Below are 20071 nucleotides of genomic sequence, written 5' to 3'. Positions count from 1 at the left end.
TCATGAAGACAGCCAAGCAAGCGTGCAAAAAGTTTCTTGGACAAATAATATTTGTATTGCACTTTACATTTGAACAAATCTCAAAGTGCTAGTAACAACAAGCACTTTAGTTTTCAATCTTTTTTGTGACCACAAAGTAAAAAATTCCATTATGTAAAAACATTTATAAAAATATAACAAATACATATTCAAAAATGAATAACATTTCTGTCTTTAACTGATTTTATAAAATATTATTGAAAATATTTGACATTCTTCTGTGGAGCTACACTGCCCCCTGCTGGTCAACATTAGACCGCACTGCACAACTTTGTCGAGCACCACTTGATTAAATTGATTAATTGAAACTTGTATTAGTAGATTGCACAGTACAGTACATATTCCGTACAATTGACCACTAAATGGTAACACCCGAATAAGTTTTTCAACTTGTTTAAGCCGGGGTCCACGTTAATCAATTCATGGTGAAGACCTTTATCAAAAACATGGATTAATAAATAAATCAATAGATGTGATAGTTTATTTTACAGGAAGCCTGAAAAGACGACAAACAAAAAAAATAATGTGAAAATATTGTATTAAAATAAAATATAATTAAAACAATTATTTTATTTATTACACGTTTTAGAAACATCTTAGTATTATTATAAATACACTAAAATTAAAAAAAAATCTTAATTGACACAATTCACTAAAAAGTCATCACCAACAAAAAACTTTTGAAAATTAAAAATCTAAAGTGACAAGCAGTAGAAAATGGATGGATGGATACATTTTCAACAGATTTTAACAATCACATTTTTACTTTAGTCAAGTCCACTTACACAAAGAATCACACCATCTCTCAGACGGTCTCGGTCCACTTGTTGTTTAGTCCAGTCCTTTTGGTCCTGGACTGAGTTCATTCACATCCGACCAAACAAAGCAGAGCAAACGCACTAAAGTTTGTTTTAGCCGGATCAAAATTGACAACCTCACCAAATAAACAACCTATACACTCAAAAATTTTTAAATGACAAAGTTACAAATATGTTAGATTTTGATGGATTCAAAATATTTTATGGATGAACAATTTAAAGATTTTTCCGTTTTAAGTACTACAAATGCAAAACAATATTTTAGAGATTAAAATGTTGCAAATATTTTATAATTTGATAGATTCAAGTTATTTAACAAATATTTCATAGTTGAACTTGTTAGCTGTATCGCAAATTTTTTGTAGACGAAAATGTTCAAAAATGTTTCAGATTTTATGGATAAAAAGATGTAATTTTATTGATGAAAACGTTTTAAAATGTAAATAATTTATAGATGAAAATGTAAAAAATATTTTATAGATGAAAATGTTAAACAAAAAAATAGTTTGTAGATTAAATGGTAAAATATTTTATAGGTGAAAATGTTAAAAAGTGAGCTACAAAGTTATGGAGAGTAGTTTTATATTCTATATGTTGCCAAGAAGATTCATTCTTCTAACGGCTGCCGACATTCATGGAGGATACCCACCCAAAGGTTGCTGAGCCACTCAGCAGACAGGACTTATGGCTTGAGTGTCCGCCCTGATATCGGTAGGTCGTGAGTTCAAACCCCTGCTGAGTCATACCAAAGACTATAAAAATGGGACTCATTACCTCCCTGCTTGGCACTCAGCATCAAGGGCTGGAATTGGGGGTTAAATCACCAAAATGATTCCCGGCCAACACTGCTGTTCACTGCTCCCCTCACCTCGCAGGGGGTGAACAAGGGGATGGGTCAAATGCAGAGGATAATTTTACCGCACCTAGTGTGTGTGTGACAATAATTGGAACTTTAACTTCAACACAATCAAAGTCTTCTGGAGGGTCGCCACTTGGCTGTTGTTCACTTGTTACTCATGAGCCACAAGCGAGTAGAAATGGACAGTCTACCTCATGGAAATATCAGGTTCAAGGTATTCTCCCAACAAGAAAGGACTCTTATTCGCAGTGAGAAGAGGCAACATCACTGCAGCAAACACCTGCTGCGTACGTAGTTCAGAGGTGGGTGGTGCTTCACTTCCGTGTTGAGATTACTGTTAAGGTGCAATGATAAAATAACATTTAGACTGTTACTGTGACTGATTTAGTAAGTAAGATGGGACAAAAGCTCAACAGAAATGAAAGACGGTCGGCAGGATGTCAAAATTAGACTTTTTTTTATTGCAAACAGTCGATCCAATATTAAAACATGTCAATACAATTCTCAAACCAATCGCACACTTTTTCTGCTTCAAAATAAAAGTTATACGCTAAACATCCGGTTTAACTACATTTACAAAATAAACATTACATTATGATCCTGCTTTGTCATTAGGGGTGGGCACCAGATCCGGTATTTTTTTGGCACCGACTTTTCCAATTGTGATACCGATGCAGATTATGCTCGCTATCAAGACCAGTGGCGGGAATACTTCCAATCTAAGGAAGCACCTGCTTAAACACAGGATTTTTCTCATGGCTGAAGAGTGCAGCCAAGTTGGATGTACAGCTGCAACTCCTGCATTTGGCACCTACTATATCAGAATACCTTAGCTTTGTATTTTAACTATCAATCGTTATCATAATCATCTCGGTTCCTTGTACTGTACTTTGTAATGTTAATGTGAAGTTGTTGCTTCACTTTCATTTGTAGTTTAATACTTTTGAAAAAAAAAATCTGGCTGGTTGAAATATTGTGTAAATTCTATTATAACATGTTCTGGTTGAGTCCTCAATTACAAAATGATTAGCAGGCTGAATATTACATTTGATTAATTTATAGAGAAGGTTAAAACATTGCCATGCAGCATGTAACATGTAATGTACAGAATATCAGAAGCATTCATTCAGGTAGAAATATCACAGATTACAGCTGGGATAGGCTCTAGCCCCCCATGGCCCCAAAAGGGACAAGCGGTAGAAATTGGATGGGTGGATATTACAAAAACATCTTTAAAAATGAAAGCATTATCATAACAATCAACATTTTGTGTTATTTATGCGCGACACTGTTATCTAAACATGAAAGCGTAGCTCCTCCTCTGAATGCAAGTGCTCTTAAAGCAGGAATAGAAATTCTGTATTTTTACAAAATAAACAATCTGGCAAGACACCAACACACAGTAGGCATTTGTTTTAATTGTCATTACATCATATTTTTCCTTTTTGTGTTGAGCTGTTTAAAAAAGCATAATGTTTAAAACACATTTATTTAAAGCAAATTAATTGTCCGTTCATGGGGTTACAACTTGAAAATTATTTGTCTAGTGTACACTTATTAATGATGAAAAATTATACATATCTGCGATTAAACGCAATTCATTTTGAGTTAACTATGAACAATGCGATTAATCACAAATAAACATTTTAAATATTTTGACAGCCTCAATAAAAACACATTTTGAATATAATTTCAAATAAAAGCAACACTATTATTCTATTATGATTTCATATTTACTCTTGTTTTAAAAAACTTCTTAATGGTTATAAATTGAGTATATGTTCATGGTGAAAACAACATATTCACACTTAAAATGATAACACAAATGAACACAACTCTATCATTTTCATTATTTAGTTTAGTTTGATTTCATTGATCATCAAATTTATGCTACAGACATTTGTTTTTTTTCACAATTACATTTCTTCAATGATGAAGTAATCATTTATTTGTATCATAACAATCACAATGTTCATGTTTAAGCTATGAAAATTACAACATTTATATTACATGTTTTTTATAAATTCTTTGTTGTTGTACATTTGACAAGAATGTTGTCGTTGAATCATAAAACGTAACAAAAGTATATTTTAAAAAACATGATGTCATGTTATTCAAGGTGAAATGTGAATAATTATCTATAAAACATAGAAAGTATTTAAAGAGACCATTGTGTCACCAAAATGTCATCTTTTAATTACACTGTTATTCTTGATGAATGTTGTAATAATAATTATATAAATGACAGTAAATTAAATGTTAGCATATGTTGTCTGAGAAGAATTACACAGTACAATGTTTACAATACTGCAGTATTTCTACTTGCACTTCAAAGTCACGCTGCAGCGATGGAGTCATTGTCCAAGTCTTTGCCCTGCGGCTGCAAAAAAAAACATATTAGAATAATATTAATATTGGTGTATTTCATCCCATTCAGCAGTAAATAAGTTATTTATTGTGTAGCAAAAATACCAACATAACAGTATAATTGGGTGAATGCCATAAAGTAATCACACAAGTATATTCTTAATTATTATAACCCCCTTTTTTCCCACATTTCACACGATTTAAACATTTTGCCATCAAAACATTCAACCTATTCCTTCTATTTTTTATGTACAAAAGATTCCCTGCTTTTTCCATAACACTTAAAAACTATTAAGAATTGTTACTACCATAAATTCCGAACTATAAGCCACTACTTTTTCCCCCTACACTTTGAACTCTGTGGCTTATAAGACAGAGTGGCAAATTTATGGATTTTTCTTTGCTGACGGCAATAATAAAAAAATATTTTATTAAAAAAAAATTTAAAAAAATTAAAAAAACACTGACCAGGTGTTTTATTGTTTGTGTTATGGCTCCATCTTTTGGACAAATTCGCCCAGTGCAGGTGCTGCAGTGTTCTTCCATTTATCGGTCGTTCTTTTTATTTTTTTCAACCGGAATGCGGTTCAGTCTTATAGCCGTCCATAGTGTTCTACTCGTATGGATACTTCATTCATCACTCCAGGCAACATTTGTAAATTTTACAATATAACTAAAACTGTTTGTACTTATTAAACTGTCCCATGTGTGATGTCTGTAGGAGTGTTTTCATACATATTTGTACATGCATTAGCTAATATGCCAACAGGTTTACGGGTGTCTGTGTTAGTATTATTAAGTTACAACTGCATTATTTTTGTATTGTTTTAGTTTCACAAATTCCCCAGTAAATTCACCAAAACGTCACTGTGGAGTTATTGAGTCTGTTTAGCCGATTAAAGAGCTAGCTTACGCAGCAATTGGGTCCATGACGATGACTTCTGTTTTGTTTGCTGAGCCAATTTACTGCCGTGTTACAGGCGCCGTTTGGAAACAGTTAAAAGTAAATAAAAAAACATTTACAGAATCTTTCCTTGTAAATAACTCATGTCGCAACATATACCTCTATATCTACAGTTTATAGTCCGGTGCAGCTAATATGTGGAAAAAATATTTATTTTCTTCTAAAATGTTGTGAGTGCAGCTTATATCCCGGTGCGCTCTATTGTCCGAAAAATACGGTACTCCCGCATTTCTCGACCGATTCAAATCGTTCCAATGTCAAAATGCTCCTTGCTAATGTTAGTCAATTGATAGTATGCTAACATTAGCATGTAAACACTAGCATGCCAGCTTTTCCTAAACATATTTTTTGTAGGTATATACAGTACCTTAGAGTCATAGATTTCGGTACTTGAGGCATGCTAAGTGTTATCATGCTAACATTAACATACTAGCTTTTTTAGAAAATTTTGGAGGTATACAGCCTCATATATTTAGGTACTTGACGAATGTTGACTGTAAACTCGTGTAAACTCATTTTGCGGGGCACCCACCTATGAATCTTAGATTTTGTTACTTGTCGCTATCTGGCTAGTGTGCCAACTATAAGCGTTTCCGTTGGGCTTTTCAGAATTCACACATGCAATTTCTCCTAAAATTACATTTTCTATTGTTACATTTTATCACATTCAGCAGTAAGTAAGTAAAAATTAAGTGTTGTGAAGAAGAAATACACACATAATAGAATGTTACATTTCATCACATTCAGCAGTAATTAAGTTAACACTCAGTATTGCTTTGAATAAAAACATGATGTCCATAAGGACTATTTCTGAACATTGTGCATATACGAGTACGTTTTTTTTTGGTTTGATTAAGTTTACCTTGACGAAGACTCGATGAGGAAGAAAGCGCTTGAGGTTGTAAGCATTATTGGACCAACGAGAGACATTGATGCTGAGTTGAGGCAGCGTTTGATAACCAGCCATCAGCGGATAATAATTATACAACATTTGCTGCTCGGAACCAGGAAGTATACGTAGATGCACCTGCAAAAAACAAAACGTAATTATCATCTATCAAAAAAAGGACAAATAACTGTTTTCATAATTTACTTGCTTTTGTATCAAATAAGTTTTTTGTTTTTTAATGTAAAAACTTTTTGGACAATTTGATTAAAAACACTTGCTGCACTTTCAACACATCAGCTGCAAACTTGATTGTGTGATATTTTATACATGACATTTTGGAAGTTCACTGCATGAAAATATGATATCCATTTATAAATTTACTTGCTTCTGTTAGAGGGTAAGTGCACTTTTTTTTAATCTGCTTATCATACACAATTCCTACGTAAGACAAGAACACATTGGGTTTTCCTCAATGCATTTTAAGTCATAAAATATGGCAAGTACGCAGTGGCTAACAATGCAGCTAGTGGGAGTACACTATTGCGGCCATAAAGCCCTCTAGAGAAACATCCAAAAACAACAATAATACTCCATTTATACCTTGCGACATGAATATTAATCAAGTATTAGCAATATTGTTATCAGCGCATTATAAACGCAGACAAACTATTTTTAGTGCGCAGAAAACTAACTAAGTTGTGCTGCTATATTGACATATTGAGCTAATCTCTGAAACAGAGTAGTCAGGTTAGAAATCTGGAGGTGGTAATGGACTCAGACTTGAACTTTAACAGACACATTGAGTCAATAACATCAGCAGTTTTTACGTCCTAAAAAACATTGCCAAAATTAAAGGAATAGTGTGCAAAGCAGACTTAGAAAGCCTAATCAATTTTGGTTGTCTCCAGCAGGTTAAACTACTGCTGTTAAGAAGCTCAAACAGGTTAATTATGTCTTCTTATACATATACTTTTAAAATGTTCTTGTAATCAGACAATATTTTCCGTATATTAGATGGTATTTTTACCTGACACGTTTCGACTGTCTTCTTCAGAAAGGTCACCTGACCACTGTGACTGTTACCTAACAGCTGTTCTTATAGGCATGACCCACCTGGCAGACCTGTCAAGTCTACCTGGTTTGCCACGCCTATAAGAACAGCTGATAGGCAACAGTCACAGTGGTCAGGTGACCCTTCTGAAGAAGACTGCAGATGACAGTCAGGTAAAAATTCCATCTAATATACCGAAAGTTGTCTGATTACAAGAAAAATTGAAAAGTAAAAGAGCTGTTAAGCATCAGCAGTACAGATTGTTGCTGCTCGAGTCCTGACTAGAACCAGGAAATGGGACCACATTAGTCCAGTGCTTAGGTCACTGCACTGGCTTTCTGTTGCTCAGAAAATAGACTTTAAAACGGCTCTGCTCGTGTACAAATCTTTTCATGGTACTGTGCCAAATTACATCTCTGACATGGTGTGGTCTCAGCTGGTGCCCAGAGTCAGGACCAAACAGGGTGAGGCTGTGTTTCACTTCCTGTTTCCAAGTCAACTACAGTGACGGGTCAGCACGTTCAAGACAATAATGCAATCAATCATATTTTCACTTTTAAACATCCTTTAAATATGAATGTTTAACTATGTTTAAATGATCAAGTAACAGCAGATTATATTCATGTTATGTTGCACGTTGTAAATGTTATTAACATCAACATGGTGATGATTATGATGATGATGGTACCTGTTTGAGTCCAGAGAACATGAAAGAATCAGAAGGTTCCACAGCGATCTGCACTTCCTGTACCAGAGATGTTCTGTTCTCAATGTGGAAACAAACTGGAAGAGACTCTCGGACTCTCCCAAAGGAAGGGATATCTTCATAAACAACAAACACATGACAGTCAAAGTGTGGAAATACATAATTACATACACTTGGATAACATCCTCAAAGTAAATAAACATCTTGCTATATATTATAGTAGCGCCTCATTCATCCATTAATGTATTTATCCTTACATGTATTAATTCAATCATCGATTCATTTGTTGATCAATTTATTTCAACAATGTATTCATCCATCCATTGTTTCATTCATTAATTTATTTATTCATATTTATTCATTCATATATCAATTAATTTAATCATTAATTCATGTATTTATTCATCCATGCAAACAGCCATTATTTCATTACTTGAATTTATTATTCTACCAATGTATTTTTCATTCTTTCATCAATGAATTTATTCATTCTTTCATAATTTTTTGTATTAATTCATCCATTCATTCTTTTTTTTTTTTAAAGATGAGGATACTTTTTAGTTTGCTTGACAAAATGAATTCAAGTTATGTTAATTTGTGAGTAACAAGTGAAATAACACAAATCAAGAAATGCTTAATTTCAGTTGTATTTTATTTATGGATTTAAAAAGAAAATTAGTGAACAGAGATTATGAATAATTGTATTTATTAAAACCCATCCATAAAATGCAACTGAAATTAAAAGTGTGTTATTGTTATAATTGAACGTGTTGTTCACAAATACATAACTTGACCAAATGCATTCTTTTTATTAAACAAACTAAAAATGTCAAAGAGTAAGAAAAGTACAAATCATTTTGAGGACAAATTAAGTCCAAGCTATGTCAGTATGCTAGAAGTCCTGCTAGAAGTCCTGCTGGAAGTACTGTTAGACGTAATGCTAGAAGTCCTACCAGACGTAATGGTAAAAATACTGCTAAAAGTAACGCTAAAAGTCCTTCTAGAAGTAATGGTAAAAGTATTGCTATAAATAATGCTATAAGTAATGCTAAATGTTATGCTGGAAGTATTGCTAAAAGTACTCCTACAAGAACTACTAGAAGTAAAAGTAAAAGTACTGCTAAATGTAATGCTGGAAATAATAATAGAAGTATTGCTAAAAGTACTCCTAGAAGTACTGCTGGAAGTAATGGTAAAAGTACCAGTAAATGTAATGCTGGAAGTTAAAAAGTACTCCTAGAAGTACTGCTCGAAGTAATGGTAAAGTACTGCTGAATGTAATGGTAAAAGTACTGCTAAATATAATGCCAGAAGTACTGCTAGAAGTAATGCTAAAAGTACTGCTGGAAGCATTGGTAAAAGTACTTCTAAATGTAATGCGAAACACAATTATTCTAAACTTACGTCCTGTTCTTCTTTCCTGGTTCTGACATAGCCTGGACTTGTGTTATATGTCATATACTTAGGATAGGTGCATACTTTAAATATCAGAGCGTACTGCCTGGTTCTGAAGAGCGCTGATGTTCTTCCAACACCAAAGTATATTCATTACAACAAGGCTGTCAAAACTCTACCCTGCAACCCACAACCCATTTGTTTTATTGTCCAACAGAGAAGTAATAACAATATATTTTCATCATCAGATTATGGAGTTTAGCTGACTTTTACCACTGGGTGGCGCTACTGTGTCACATCAAGTATGGCCAATTTGGTTTCAAAGTTGGCCGCAAACAAGGCGCCCTGTAGTTACCTATCATTTAGGGATCCTCTGGCCATACTCTGTCTGATTGGTCAAAAGCCTCTCACGTGACAACAGGCCGCCATGTTTGCTACCAGATTTAAAAAACGAGTTGGCCATACTCTCTGTATACACGGCTGTGACATCAAAGTAGACGTAGAGGCGGCACTAACTAGAGCAGTGATGTCAGCATGAGAAGGTCCGGGCTGATCTAACAGTTGGTTGGGGGGGGCGGATAATAAATGAAAATAACATAACATAAGGTAGAAAGTGAGGACACTGACCAGCATGGATGTGAAGTGGGACAGACTCCAGAAGGACGTGGGGCAGAGACACTGTTGTTTCAATTAAAGGACTGTCTGGACTTGAGGACTGTCTTTAAAACACAATAAAAACTGTTCAGTCTTTAATATTCAGCAAGAGGAATTTTCTTTGTAATCTTCATTTAAAAACCGACTTGTGTGCGTGTGTTTGTATGTGTGTTGTACCTCCTCCATGAAATCAGGTATTGTCCTGTTGCCACAGTGTTGTTGTTATTATTTAGTGGTGGACAAAGAAGACTGAAGCACTCACTTGCACACTCATCTTTCTGCAGAATGACTGAAGACAAGAAAAAAGGCAAACACATTACATACAAACAATTTTATATGAGGATGTTTTATTAATGACTTGTTTGTTGTGTAGCAAGCAGTGAAGTTGTTGAGCTACAACATGTGTGGTTTTCATGAGAACCTCAGTTTTTAGTAGGACTTATCTATACCATGCACACAAGTATTGTACTTTTTAATCACACCTAATAATAATAATATAAATTTTAAATGTACCGGTAGTGCATTTTACATAACAGAGAAATCTCAAAGTGCTACAGCATTTAGGGGTTGGCTAACAGATATGTTTGTTTAAAAGAGATAAACACAACAAGAAAGAAAAAACAGTCCAACTTTACCAAAGTACAGTGATATTTAGGATACAAGTGCATCATCTTATAATCGTTTGGGGATATGAGCTGCCTCAAGCACCAATTAAAAATTAATTTCAATCCATCTAAATGAGCTATGTTGTTTTGCAAAACAAGTTTTTCAATGTATAAGCTGTGTCCCACAACCAATTACCAATCCGTATTTGAGGTGCAACTGTAAATTTAAACAACAACCCTTTAAAGCAGACCTGGGCATTCTGCGGCCCGCGGGCCGCATCCGGCCCTTTGTGCGTCCCTGTCCGGCCCGCGTGAGGCCAATTATAAATTACAAAATAAATTTAAAAAAGTATCTATGTCGAGTGTGCAATACAACGGTGCTGCTTTTGTTTTGAAAATCGTTATTTGTATTACTTCCGTGTGGACGCATGCGTGATTGTAAGTGAATGTGAACAACTGCAATTACAAAATAAAGTTGAAAAAACATCTATGTCCTGCGCGCAATACAACTGTGCTGCTTTTATTTTGAAAAGTATTATTTATGGGCGTGTGTCCGTGTGTAACCTGCGAGTGAATGTGCACATGCAGCGACAAGTGATGCACGGTTTACACCCGAGACGCCAAAAAGAGAAAAGTTGATGAGGAATGCCGTGTTTTCAACAACACATGAACTGCAAAGCAACGTCCCCTCACCTAAGGTGCGTGCCTGCGCAATTGCGCACTGCTCAAGCGTCCGCTGCGCGCAGCAAGTATATATGCCGCGCACCAAATCAAATCCCATCTGAATTCTAAACAAAATAAACATATTTATTCTATGGAATTTTGCAATGCAACTTTGAGTGACAGTGACAACAAGCGGCCCTAACGGTGTTCGTCAACACCGTTCAATTGAACACCGTTCAATTATTGTAACGTCTATCGAGATGCTTCGAGGACAGGAATTATATCGATCACTTTATTGAACAAAACTGTTTATATTCGGACATAACCACACCAAAAACATGAGTAAAACAATTCTATCTCGAAAAACTAGTCATTTTCTGCCGTACAAACCAGGCCAAAACCAACTTGTCATCTGTCACCAACACGCATAGCACTAAACCACTGGTGCGTTTAAGGCCACACAAAAAGTCGGACAACTCAAACACCACACAAAGTTACACTATGACTCCTCAGTCATACGTGTGCTTATTTTACTGTCATTTATTATTAATGTTAATTTATATATATTAGTCATGGAATGCTGTTACACACACTATGTTGAAGTATTACTATTATTATTATTATTATTATTATTATTTATCTTACGGTATATATCAAAAATAATATTGAATTTAATTGAAATATTGTCGATGTGGCCCTCCAGCAGTGCTCGGGTAGCTCATGCGGCCCCCGGTAAAAATTAATTGCCCACCCCTGCTTTAAAGTCCTACTGAAATGAAATGTTTTTATTCAAACGGGGATAGCAGATCCATTCTATGTGTCATATTTGATCATTTCGCGATAGTGCCATATTTTTGCTGAAAGGATTTAGTAGAGAACATCGACGATAAAGTTCGCAACTTTTGGTCGCTGATAAAAAAAGCCTTACCTGTACCGGAAGTAGCGTGACGTCAAAGGTTGAAAGGCTCCTCACATTTCCCCATTGTTTTCAATGCAGCGAGAGCGATTCGGACCGAGAAAGCGACGATTACCCCATTAATTTGAGCGAGGATGAAAGATTCGTGGATGAGGAACGTGAGAGTGAAGGACTAGAGTGCAGTGCAGGACGCATCTTTTTTCGCTCTGACCGTAACTTAGGTACAAGCTGGCTCATTGGATTCCACACTCTCTCCTTTTTCTATTGTGGATCACGGATTTGTATTTTAAACCACCTCGGATACTATATCCTCTTGAAAATGAGAGTCGAGAACGCGAAATGGACATTCACAGTGACTTTTATCTCCACGACAATACATCGGCGAAACACTTTAGCTACGGAGCTAACGTGATAGCATCGGGCTTAACTGCAGATAGAAACAAAATAAATAAGCCCCTGACTGGAAGGATAGACAGAAAATCAACAATACTATTAAACCATGGACCTGTAAATACACGGTTAATGCTTTCCAGGCTGGCGAAGGTTAACAATGCTGTTGCTAACGACGCCATTGAAGCTAACTTAGCAACGGGACCTCACAGAGCTAAGCTAAAAACATTAGCTCTCCACCTACGCCAGCCAGCCCTCATCTGCTCATCAACACCCGTGCTCACCTGCTTTCCAGCGATCGACGGTGCGACGAAGGACTTCACCCGATCACCGATGCGGTCGGCGGCTAGCGTCGGATAGCGCGTCTGCTATCCACCTCAAAGTCCTCCTGTTTGTGTTGATGCGCCCAGCCGCTAATACACCGATCCCACCTACAACTTTCTTCTTTGCAGTCTTCATTGTTCATTAAACAAATTGCAAAAGATTCACCAACACAGATGTCCAGAATACTGTGGAATTTTTAGATGAAAACAGAGCTTTTTGTATTGGATTTAATGGCGTCCGAATACTTCCATTTCAACGATTGACGTCACCCGCATATGTCATCATACATAGACGTTTTCAACCGGAAGTTTAGCGGGAAATTTAAAATTGCACTTTATAAGTTAACCCGGCCGTATTGGCATGTGTTGCAATGTTAAGATTTCATCATTGATATATAAACTATCAGACTGCGTGGTCGGTAGTAGTGGGTTTCAGTAGGCCTTTAACAGACAGCAACATGACATACGAGTTATGTTTAAACAACCATAAGTTTTGAAACATTTGCAGAATTGTAATTTGTTATCAGGGACCATTTTGGACAGCACATTAAAATATGTATTTGTTGGATATACACACACACACACATGTATATATTTATATTTTGCAAAAAAACAAAAACATACATTGTTTAGTATTTTGAAATAACTCATTCATAAATAATATATTGTCCTGCAGACCACCAAATACATTTACATTTCAAAACTGAGTGTGTCAAAAGTCACGTGATGTGTGATTAAATGAAAGTATACCTTGATGTAGTTGCTGTGGTGTGTTGGTCTTCATAGTGAAATTCTGCAGAGAGGAGGAAGCTAATAGCAGTGGCCAAGGAGACAAAGATTGGATCTCTGTTAGCATCAGGAAGGGAATATCCACTGCTACCTGCTCCAAAGGCTCCAACTGAGGAAAACAACACAAACTTCTCATCCATCTTATATTTTAAATCAGTGGTCCCCAACCTTTTTGTAGCTGCGGACCGGTCAACGCTTGAAAATGTGTCCCACGGACCAGGGGGGTGGGGGGGTTATGGTATTTTATTTAATTTTTTTTGTCATAAAGAAATACAATCATGTGTGCTTACGGACTGTATCCCTGCAGACTATTGATATATAATGTAGGAACCAGAAATATTAATAACAGAAAGAAACAACCCCTTTGTGCAAATGAGTGTGAATGAGTGTAAATGGGGGAGGGAGGTTTTTTGGGTTGGTGCACTAATTGTAAGTGTATGTTGTGTTTTTTATGTTGATTTAATTAAAATTAAAAAAAAAAATCTTTTTTTTATTTTTTATTTCTTGTGCGGCCCGGTACCAATCGATCCACGGACCGGTACCGGGCCGCGGCCCGGTGGTTGGGGACCACTGTTTTAAATGATCATTCCATTGCATGATTTGGTCTCCCATGCACGCACACGCATCAGCTACTGATGGCGTGTTTCACTTGCTTTATACATTTCTATACCCACACTCAAACACAGCTTGTGTTTAAAAACTGATTTTTTGGAAATGGGAGACTCGGGTGAAGATTTTAAAAAGTGCTGCTTTAGCATTTGTGTATTACTAAGTAAAACAGATCTTATTTTGTCTTTTGTCATAAGAAATTGGTAATATTTCATCCTCAGAAAAGCAGTAATAAAAATATTGATATAATTTAAATCTATCATACACTTGATTTTATAGATTTCTAAATGGACACAAAGGAGGCTTATGTGAATGGACATTTTAAAAAATGTAAATAGCAGTGTTAGTGTGCACATAACTAAAGTCAAACAGCTGCAAAATACCAACTTCATTTGTGATATAATGTCTAAATTTGTATCTAGTTGAAGTAACAGACCTGTGGTTTCTAACGATAAATGTTATGTTTGTAAAGCTTTATTACACTTCAGTCAAATCTCACCATTTGTTGTGATGGTCTGCATCCCAATTAACCTTTAATTGATTTACTTCCTGTTTCATGTATTATGATGTTTGCAGACAGCTTTGTGTGGTAAAATCATTAATATATCCTGATGCACACCAGATTATTCCTCACCTGCACATATGCCTAACTTCTCTATTCTCTACCAATATTTCTTAGTTCCCTTATTTGCTTGTTGCTAGCTTTCACGCTAAGTCTTACGTTTTTTTTTGTAAGTTCAATTTTTCATTCTGTCGCTCTGTTAAAATAAATATAGCATAAAAATAAAGTACTGTTCATATATTTGCAAAGGTAAAACTATTAAATCAGCAGGGGACCAAATACTTTTTCCCCCTACTGTACACACTAAAGTCAGCCAGTAGTTGTGTTGAATTATATGCTTGCTCCTAACAGTTATTTTGATGGTCTATTAGTCATTGACCATAACTTTTTGGATTATGAAGCATACACAAATTATGTTTTATAGACAATCTTCAAGCCGCTTTCTGACCTTTTCTTTAGAATGCACAGTTTTTTGAGCGGTCTTATATACGTGCCTCCACTTCGACTTCATCTTCTCTCCGTCAGCCGTGTTGTAATTTCTAGATATACAGTAAATTCAACTATACACTACTTTGTAGTTGAAATGGCAACAGTGAAAAATGCATGTGTGAGCCAGTCTGCGCCACAACAAGAAGATTGAGAAAAAAAATATCTTATCCTCTACAATGTCAGACTACGGTACAACGGCGGACTCGTGCATAGCTCTACGAGTTCATCTCTACCATATATGGAGATATCCGCTGACTTCACATGTAGGAAAAACATCAAAAGTTGTGCAAATTTTAAAGGGCTCATTTGGAGGAAGAACATTATTTTATACATATCTTTGCCATGCCTCCATGGTTTCATTTCAAATTTATAGGATTTAGGCAGATCCCAAATATACAAAAACAGGTACTAATTGGTAAGAAAAGTTGTTTTTTCATAGTAGGTCCCCTTCAATATAGCAAGTGGAGGTGGAAATCTTTTGTAAATTACGACTCGGTTACGATTCAGGGTCTACGATTCGGTTATGAATTGATTATTTACATATCTTTAATTATTATAATGTGTAATGTTAATATATTGTATATTATTACATATTCTAAATGTACTACATTTATTTATCAATATTAATAATAATAATATGTCTAAAAGGCTCTTCATTTGGCTACTAATGTATGTAGTATTGGAAATTAGTGCACCCAGCATAGCTACAGTATGTATGTGGAAGACTAGGTACGTCTTCTACGTGTCTGCGCTAACCCAGCTAACACAAATAAAAATAATGTTAGCTAATGGTTATCCCTTGGTTAGTTTGAACCAAACCTGAAACTAAAGTTTATAAAACATTAACATGAATGTGGCATTTTAGAACTGTCTGGTATACTTTATTTAACATTGTTAAATAAAGTCTATCAGATGGTTCTAAAATGACTAGCCTCTAAGGTGCGCGGCTGCGCAATTGCACACTGCTAATGCGTCCAATGCCCACAACAAATCTATGCTGCTTGCAAATTAAAATCCAATCCGACCTCTAATCAAAAAAACACATAACTATTTGTTCTGTAGGATTTTGCAATGCAACTCTGAATGAAACGTGACAACAAGCGGCCATAACAGATAAAACAATGTCAACACTGTTCAATTACTGTAACGTCTGTCGAGACGCTTTAAGGAGGACAGGAATTCCAGTGATCACTTTATTGAGCTAACCTGTTTATAATCGGCCATAACCACATCAAACACATTAGTAAAAAATTAATATGCCGAACGACTGGTTAATTTCTGCCGTACAAAGCAGGCTTAAACCAACTCTTTGTCATCTGTCATATCAACAGCAGCCGCTCTCTCTCTCTCTTGCGCCAACACACGCACTCAAGGCACTTAGCCTGTGATGCGTTTATTGCCACACAAAAAGTCGGACAACTCCAACACCACACAAAGTAGAAATGCCAGGTTGTTACACTACGACTCCTCAATCAGATGTGTGCTTGTTTGACTGTCATTTATTAAGAATGTAATTTATGGATATTAATAATGAAATGATGTTACTACATTACAGGAATGCTAATAAAAAAGATATATTTTACAGACAGAAAGTTACAAGAATGTACATTTTATCCCATGCTTACTACATCTCATAGTGCAACATGAGAATGTTTTAAGGTGAAGTAAATGTGATGTGAAAGGGTAACACGTTATTTCTAAAGTAGGACCCCCACCTAGACATACAGTACTTGTACACTCATGAAAAAGAAGATTTTGTTTGTTATTTTCATTGTAAGTGGGCCAAATCACCTATATTAGAAAATAATCTTATGAACATGACTGCTGTCATTTGATTTATATTAAAACATTTAACTTGGGGCAGGTGTGATGCTGGTATGGCCACTGTGTGCACGTCTGATGTTGCTCACATGTGCTCCACTGAACTGAATGCTCAGAGAGTTTGTGCGTTTGTTCAGACACATGAAAAATTAGAAGGAATATTGTTTAACATAGCTGGGATAGGCTGCAGCATGCCCCGCAACCCCGAGACGGACAAGCGGTACAAAATGGATGGATGCATGGATGGATACGTAAATAATCGATGTGTGGACATTTGTCCATCTATTCATGAATCGTCTATGTTTTAATGGTGATGCATTGGAGAATCGATAATTTTTCCCCACCTTATAGCAAGTGTAAAACATTAACATAACATCAGGAGCTTGTAGAACAACAACACTATATCGTGGGATCTAACTGTGTAAAAAATAGATTATTAAAAATGAATAAATAGGCATGGATCACAACAGTTGAGTTTAATACCTACATGATTAACATTTCCTTATGGTGGATCAATAAAGTTAATCTTAGTCTTATATTAATAATACAATTATTAAATAATATATTTATTACTAATAATACTTTGTTTATATTTATCATTTTGTACGTTTATTACCATTTATCCAATTTACCGGTCGATCTACGTTCCTATCCTCACCTATGGTCTGTGATTACTCAGACTATAGTCGTACAGTCAAAATCCATAATCCTTGCATCCCTACTCCTAACTAACAGTAAAGATGACAAATTCATTTAGGAAATATATTTAAGCTCTAACTGCTCATTAGACTGTCACAAAAATAACCACAGCCAAACTTTTGTAAATTTTAAAGCAAGGGCAGACAAAGTGCTGACAAAAAGTATAATTTTAATGAAAACAAAGAAAGGCAATGAGGAAATTATTTGTATCTGGACCTACTTGAGTTTAAGTTGATCTAAAGAAACAAGAACGTACCTTTGTGGACATAAAGTTGGCAGAAACCTCAAATGGAACAACTGTCTCTATGGTAATCGTTTCATCCTGTAAAACAGGGTGAAAGTAAACAATTAAATTGGATGGTTGCAACTTCCTCAAAGTTAATTTTAAACCAGAAAATATATGACAAGAACACCATCAGCTGGTTAATGTTACCATTAGTGGTGTAACAGAACATATAGATTTGTAAATGTCTATATTTTTTACAATTACTAATTATATTGAAGAAAAATTGCTCGTCGATCCAAGGAATTAGTCTGGCGTTCACAAAAGCAGTCATGTTGTTATGATAAAACAACACACAAAGCTAACATGTGTGATACATGATGTGAAGTTACAAGTAGTAGTCAGAAGAAGGCTGGACATATCGCTCACAATACGTAAAGTTAGCGCCTTCAAAACATCCAAGTAAAAGCTGTAAGCAGACCCTTTAAGAGACAAACAAACAAAAAAGGTGTGTGTGATTATTGAAATAGTTGTGTGGTTACCTTCTGACATTTGCACACTATCTGTCGTCCATCCACCATCACGTCAACACTGTAAGCTACGTGAAACAGGAACAGCCTGGGTCCAGTTGTAGAACACGTCACATAGACACACCTCTCCAGCTGCAGACAAAAGCTGTGTCAAATGCGATTGTTTTTCCTTTCAAAAAAATTATATAAATCTACAGGAAGGTCACCAACTCAATTGTGTCATCTAGAATCAGTTTATTTAGCACCAGTTTGTCTAGTTTGATAGAGTTCTGTATGTTGAGAAGCTGTTTTTGGTGTGGTTGTGTTTGTTTCAATAAGTAGATTATCGATGCACCACCTCTTTGTCATTCATTAATATTCCAGGGAACAGCTAGAGCATATCAAAATCCAGGACATTTTTAACTTCAGTTAGGATGTTGGTAGACAAAAATAATTTATGGGAGTCTCCCAAAGTATATGGAAAAATGTGTCTTTTCTGTTTGTTTTGTTTTGCAGACAGCTTTGTCTGGTGGTGGAGTAATGAGGCAGTCATCAATTAGTCTGATTGATAACTCCTGCGTTCACACCAAGAAGACATCAAATCATTCCTCATTGTTTCCCCACATTGACCTGAGTTCTCTATTCTGTGTCAATACTTCCTTGTATGCTTGTTACTAACTTCCGTGCTACATCTAGTTTGTTCTTTTTCTGTGTTCAGTCTTTTTTTTTTTTTACACTTTTGTGTCTTGGAAATGTTATCTAGAAAAAGTGTCAAAATAAAAGTGAGTTTGTACCTTTTCACCTGCTTCCAGATTTCCCAGAGGTATGTCAGGGAGCAGAGGAAGTGCCGTGTCATCACAAACCTTGGAGTTATCCAGAGTCACACGTGTAGTCTGGCTTAGATTAGCATCTTGGCCTAAAACAACAATCCAAATAAATACACAATTATTGCTGCTAAATACAACATCATTTATAACCTTATATTTATGTTGGTAGATTTTCTTCACATTGTGTATTTTGTTCAAGTAAAGCGAGCATAAAAGTGATTGTATCTCTGTAGGAATTAAATGTCAATCAATAGGGGGTCAAATACCTATTTTCCACATTGTAAAAGTGAGGAAACATCCAAAACACATTCACATCTATGACGGGGACACAAATGTTACCAGGATGTCAGTAACTTGTAAACAACTGGTTCTTATTCTGGATCCTCAAAACTAATGACCTGCTTCTTGCAGCATTTTTCAATATTTCCAGACACATGTTAATAAATGACTTCAACTATTATGGATGGACTGAATCTGGCTTACACTGCAGTCTAACCAATCAAACAACTATATTCATTGTGAAACTTGTATAAAAGTTTCACATGATGTATCAGGATGAGGGGTCAAGGGTCTAATGGGTGACATTGGATTGAAAGTCACCAAAGTCCAGATATTAGTTTTATAAATCACATTGTTGTCCTGACGAACCAGGTAGAATTAATTAAGATCGGATTCATTCTTCCTGCTTCTTTTTGACTATGTGTATATTTGTTGACTATGTGTATATTTATATTGGGGCCGTCAAATGTAATGCATTAACTAATGTGATTAATCACAAAAAGTTATGGCATTAATCATGTATAAACACAAATTCATCAATTACACACAATTTACTTTGACACATACATGCTACTTTACCGTAACTGTGGATGGTTGGTTACCTTACAGGCGGGGCTGTTTTTAT

The 20071-nt window shown here is 35.5% G+C and overlaps 1 protein-coding gene across 1 annotated transcript in view; it reads right to left on the bottom strand.

The window, feature by feature from the left end:
- Positions 1-2173: 2173 nt before the first annotated feature.
- The window catches only part of LOC133649168 (trafficking protein particle complex subunit 11-like), a 41821-nt gene continuing 23923 nt past the window's right edge, over positions 2174-20071 (bottom strand). The window contains exons 22-30 of the mRNA XM_062046001.1: positions 19135-19256; positions 18374-18493; positions 17865-17930; positions 13390-13537; positions 9920-10031; positions 9716-9807; positions 7676-7809; positions 5910-6074; positions 2174-4096 (exon numbers count right to left, since the gene is read on the bottom strand). Of these exons, the coding sequence (XP_061901985.1) occupies positions 4052-4096; positions 5910-6074; positions 7676-7809; positions 9716-9807; positions 9920-10031; positions 13390-13537; positions 17865-17930; positions 18374-18493; positions 19135-19256 (1004 nt within the window). The 3' untranslated portion in view covers positions 2174-4051. The remainder of the gene's footprint in view (positions 4097-5909; positions 6075-7675; positions 7810-9715; positions 9808-9919; positions 10032-13389; positions 13538-17864; positions 17931-18373; positions 18494-19134; positions 19257-20071) is intronic.

This window comes from Entelurus aequoreus, linkage group LG04 (assembly GCF_033978785.1).
Source record: "Entelurus aequoreus isolate RoL-2023_Sb linkage group LG04, RoL_Eaeq_v1.1, whole genome shotgun sequence".
NCBI classification, from domain to species: Eukaryota; Metazoa; Chordata; class Actinopteri; order Syngnathiformes; family Syngnathidae; genus Entelurus; species Entelurus aequoreus.
The sequence above is the reverse complement of the archived record's forward strand: the minus strand, read 5'-3'. Positions and strand labels throughout refer to the sequence as shown.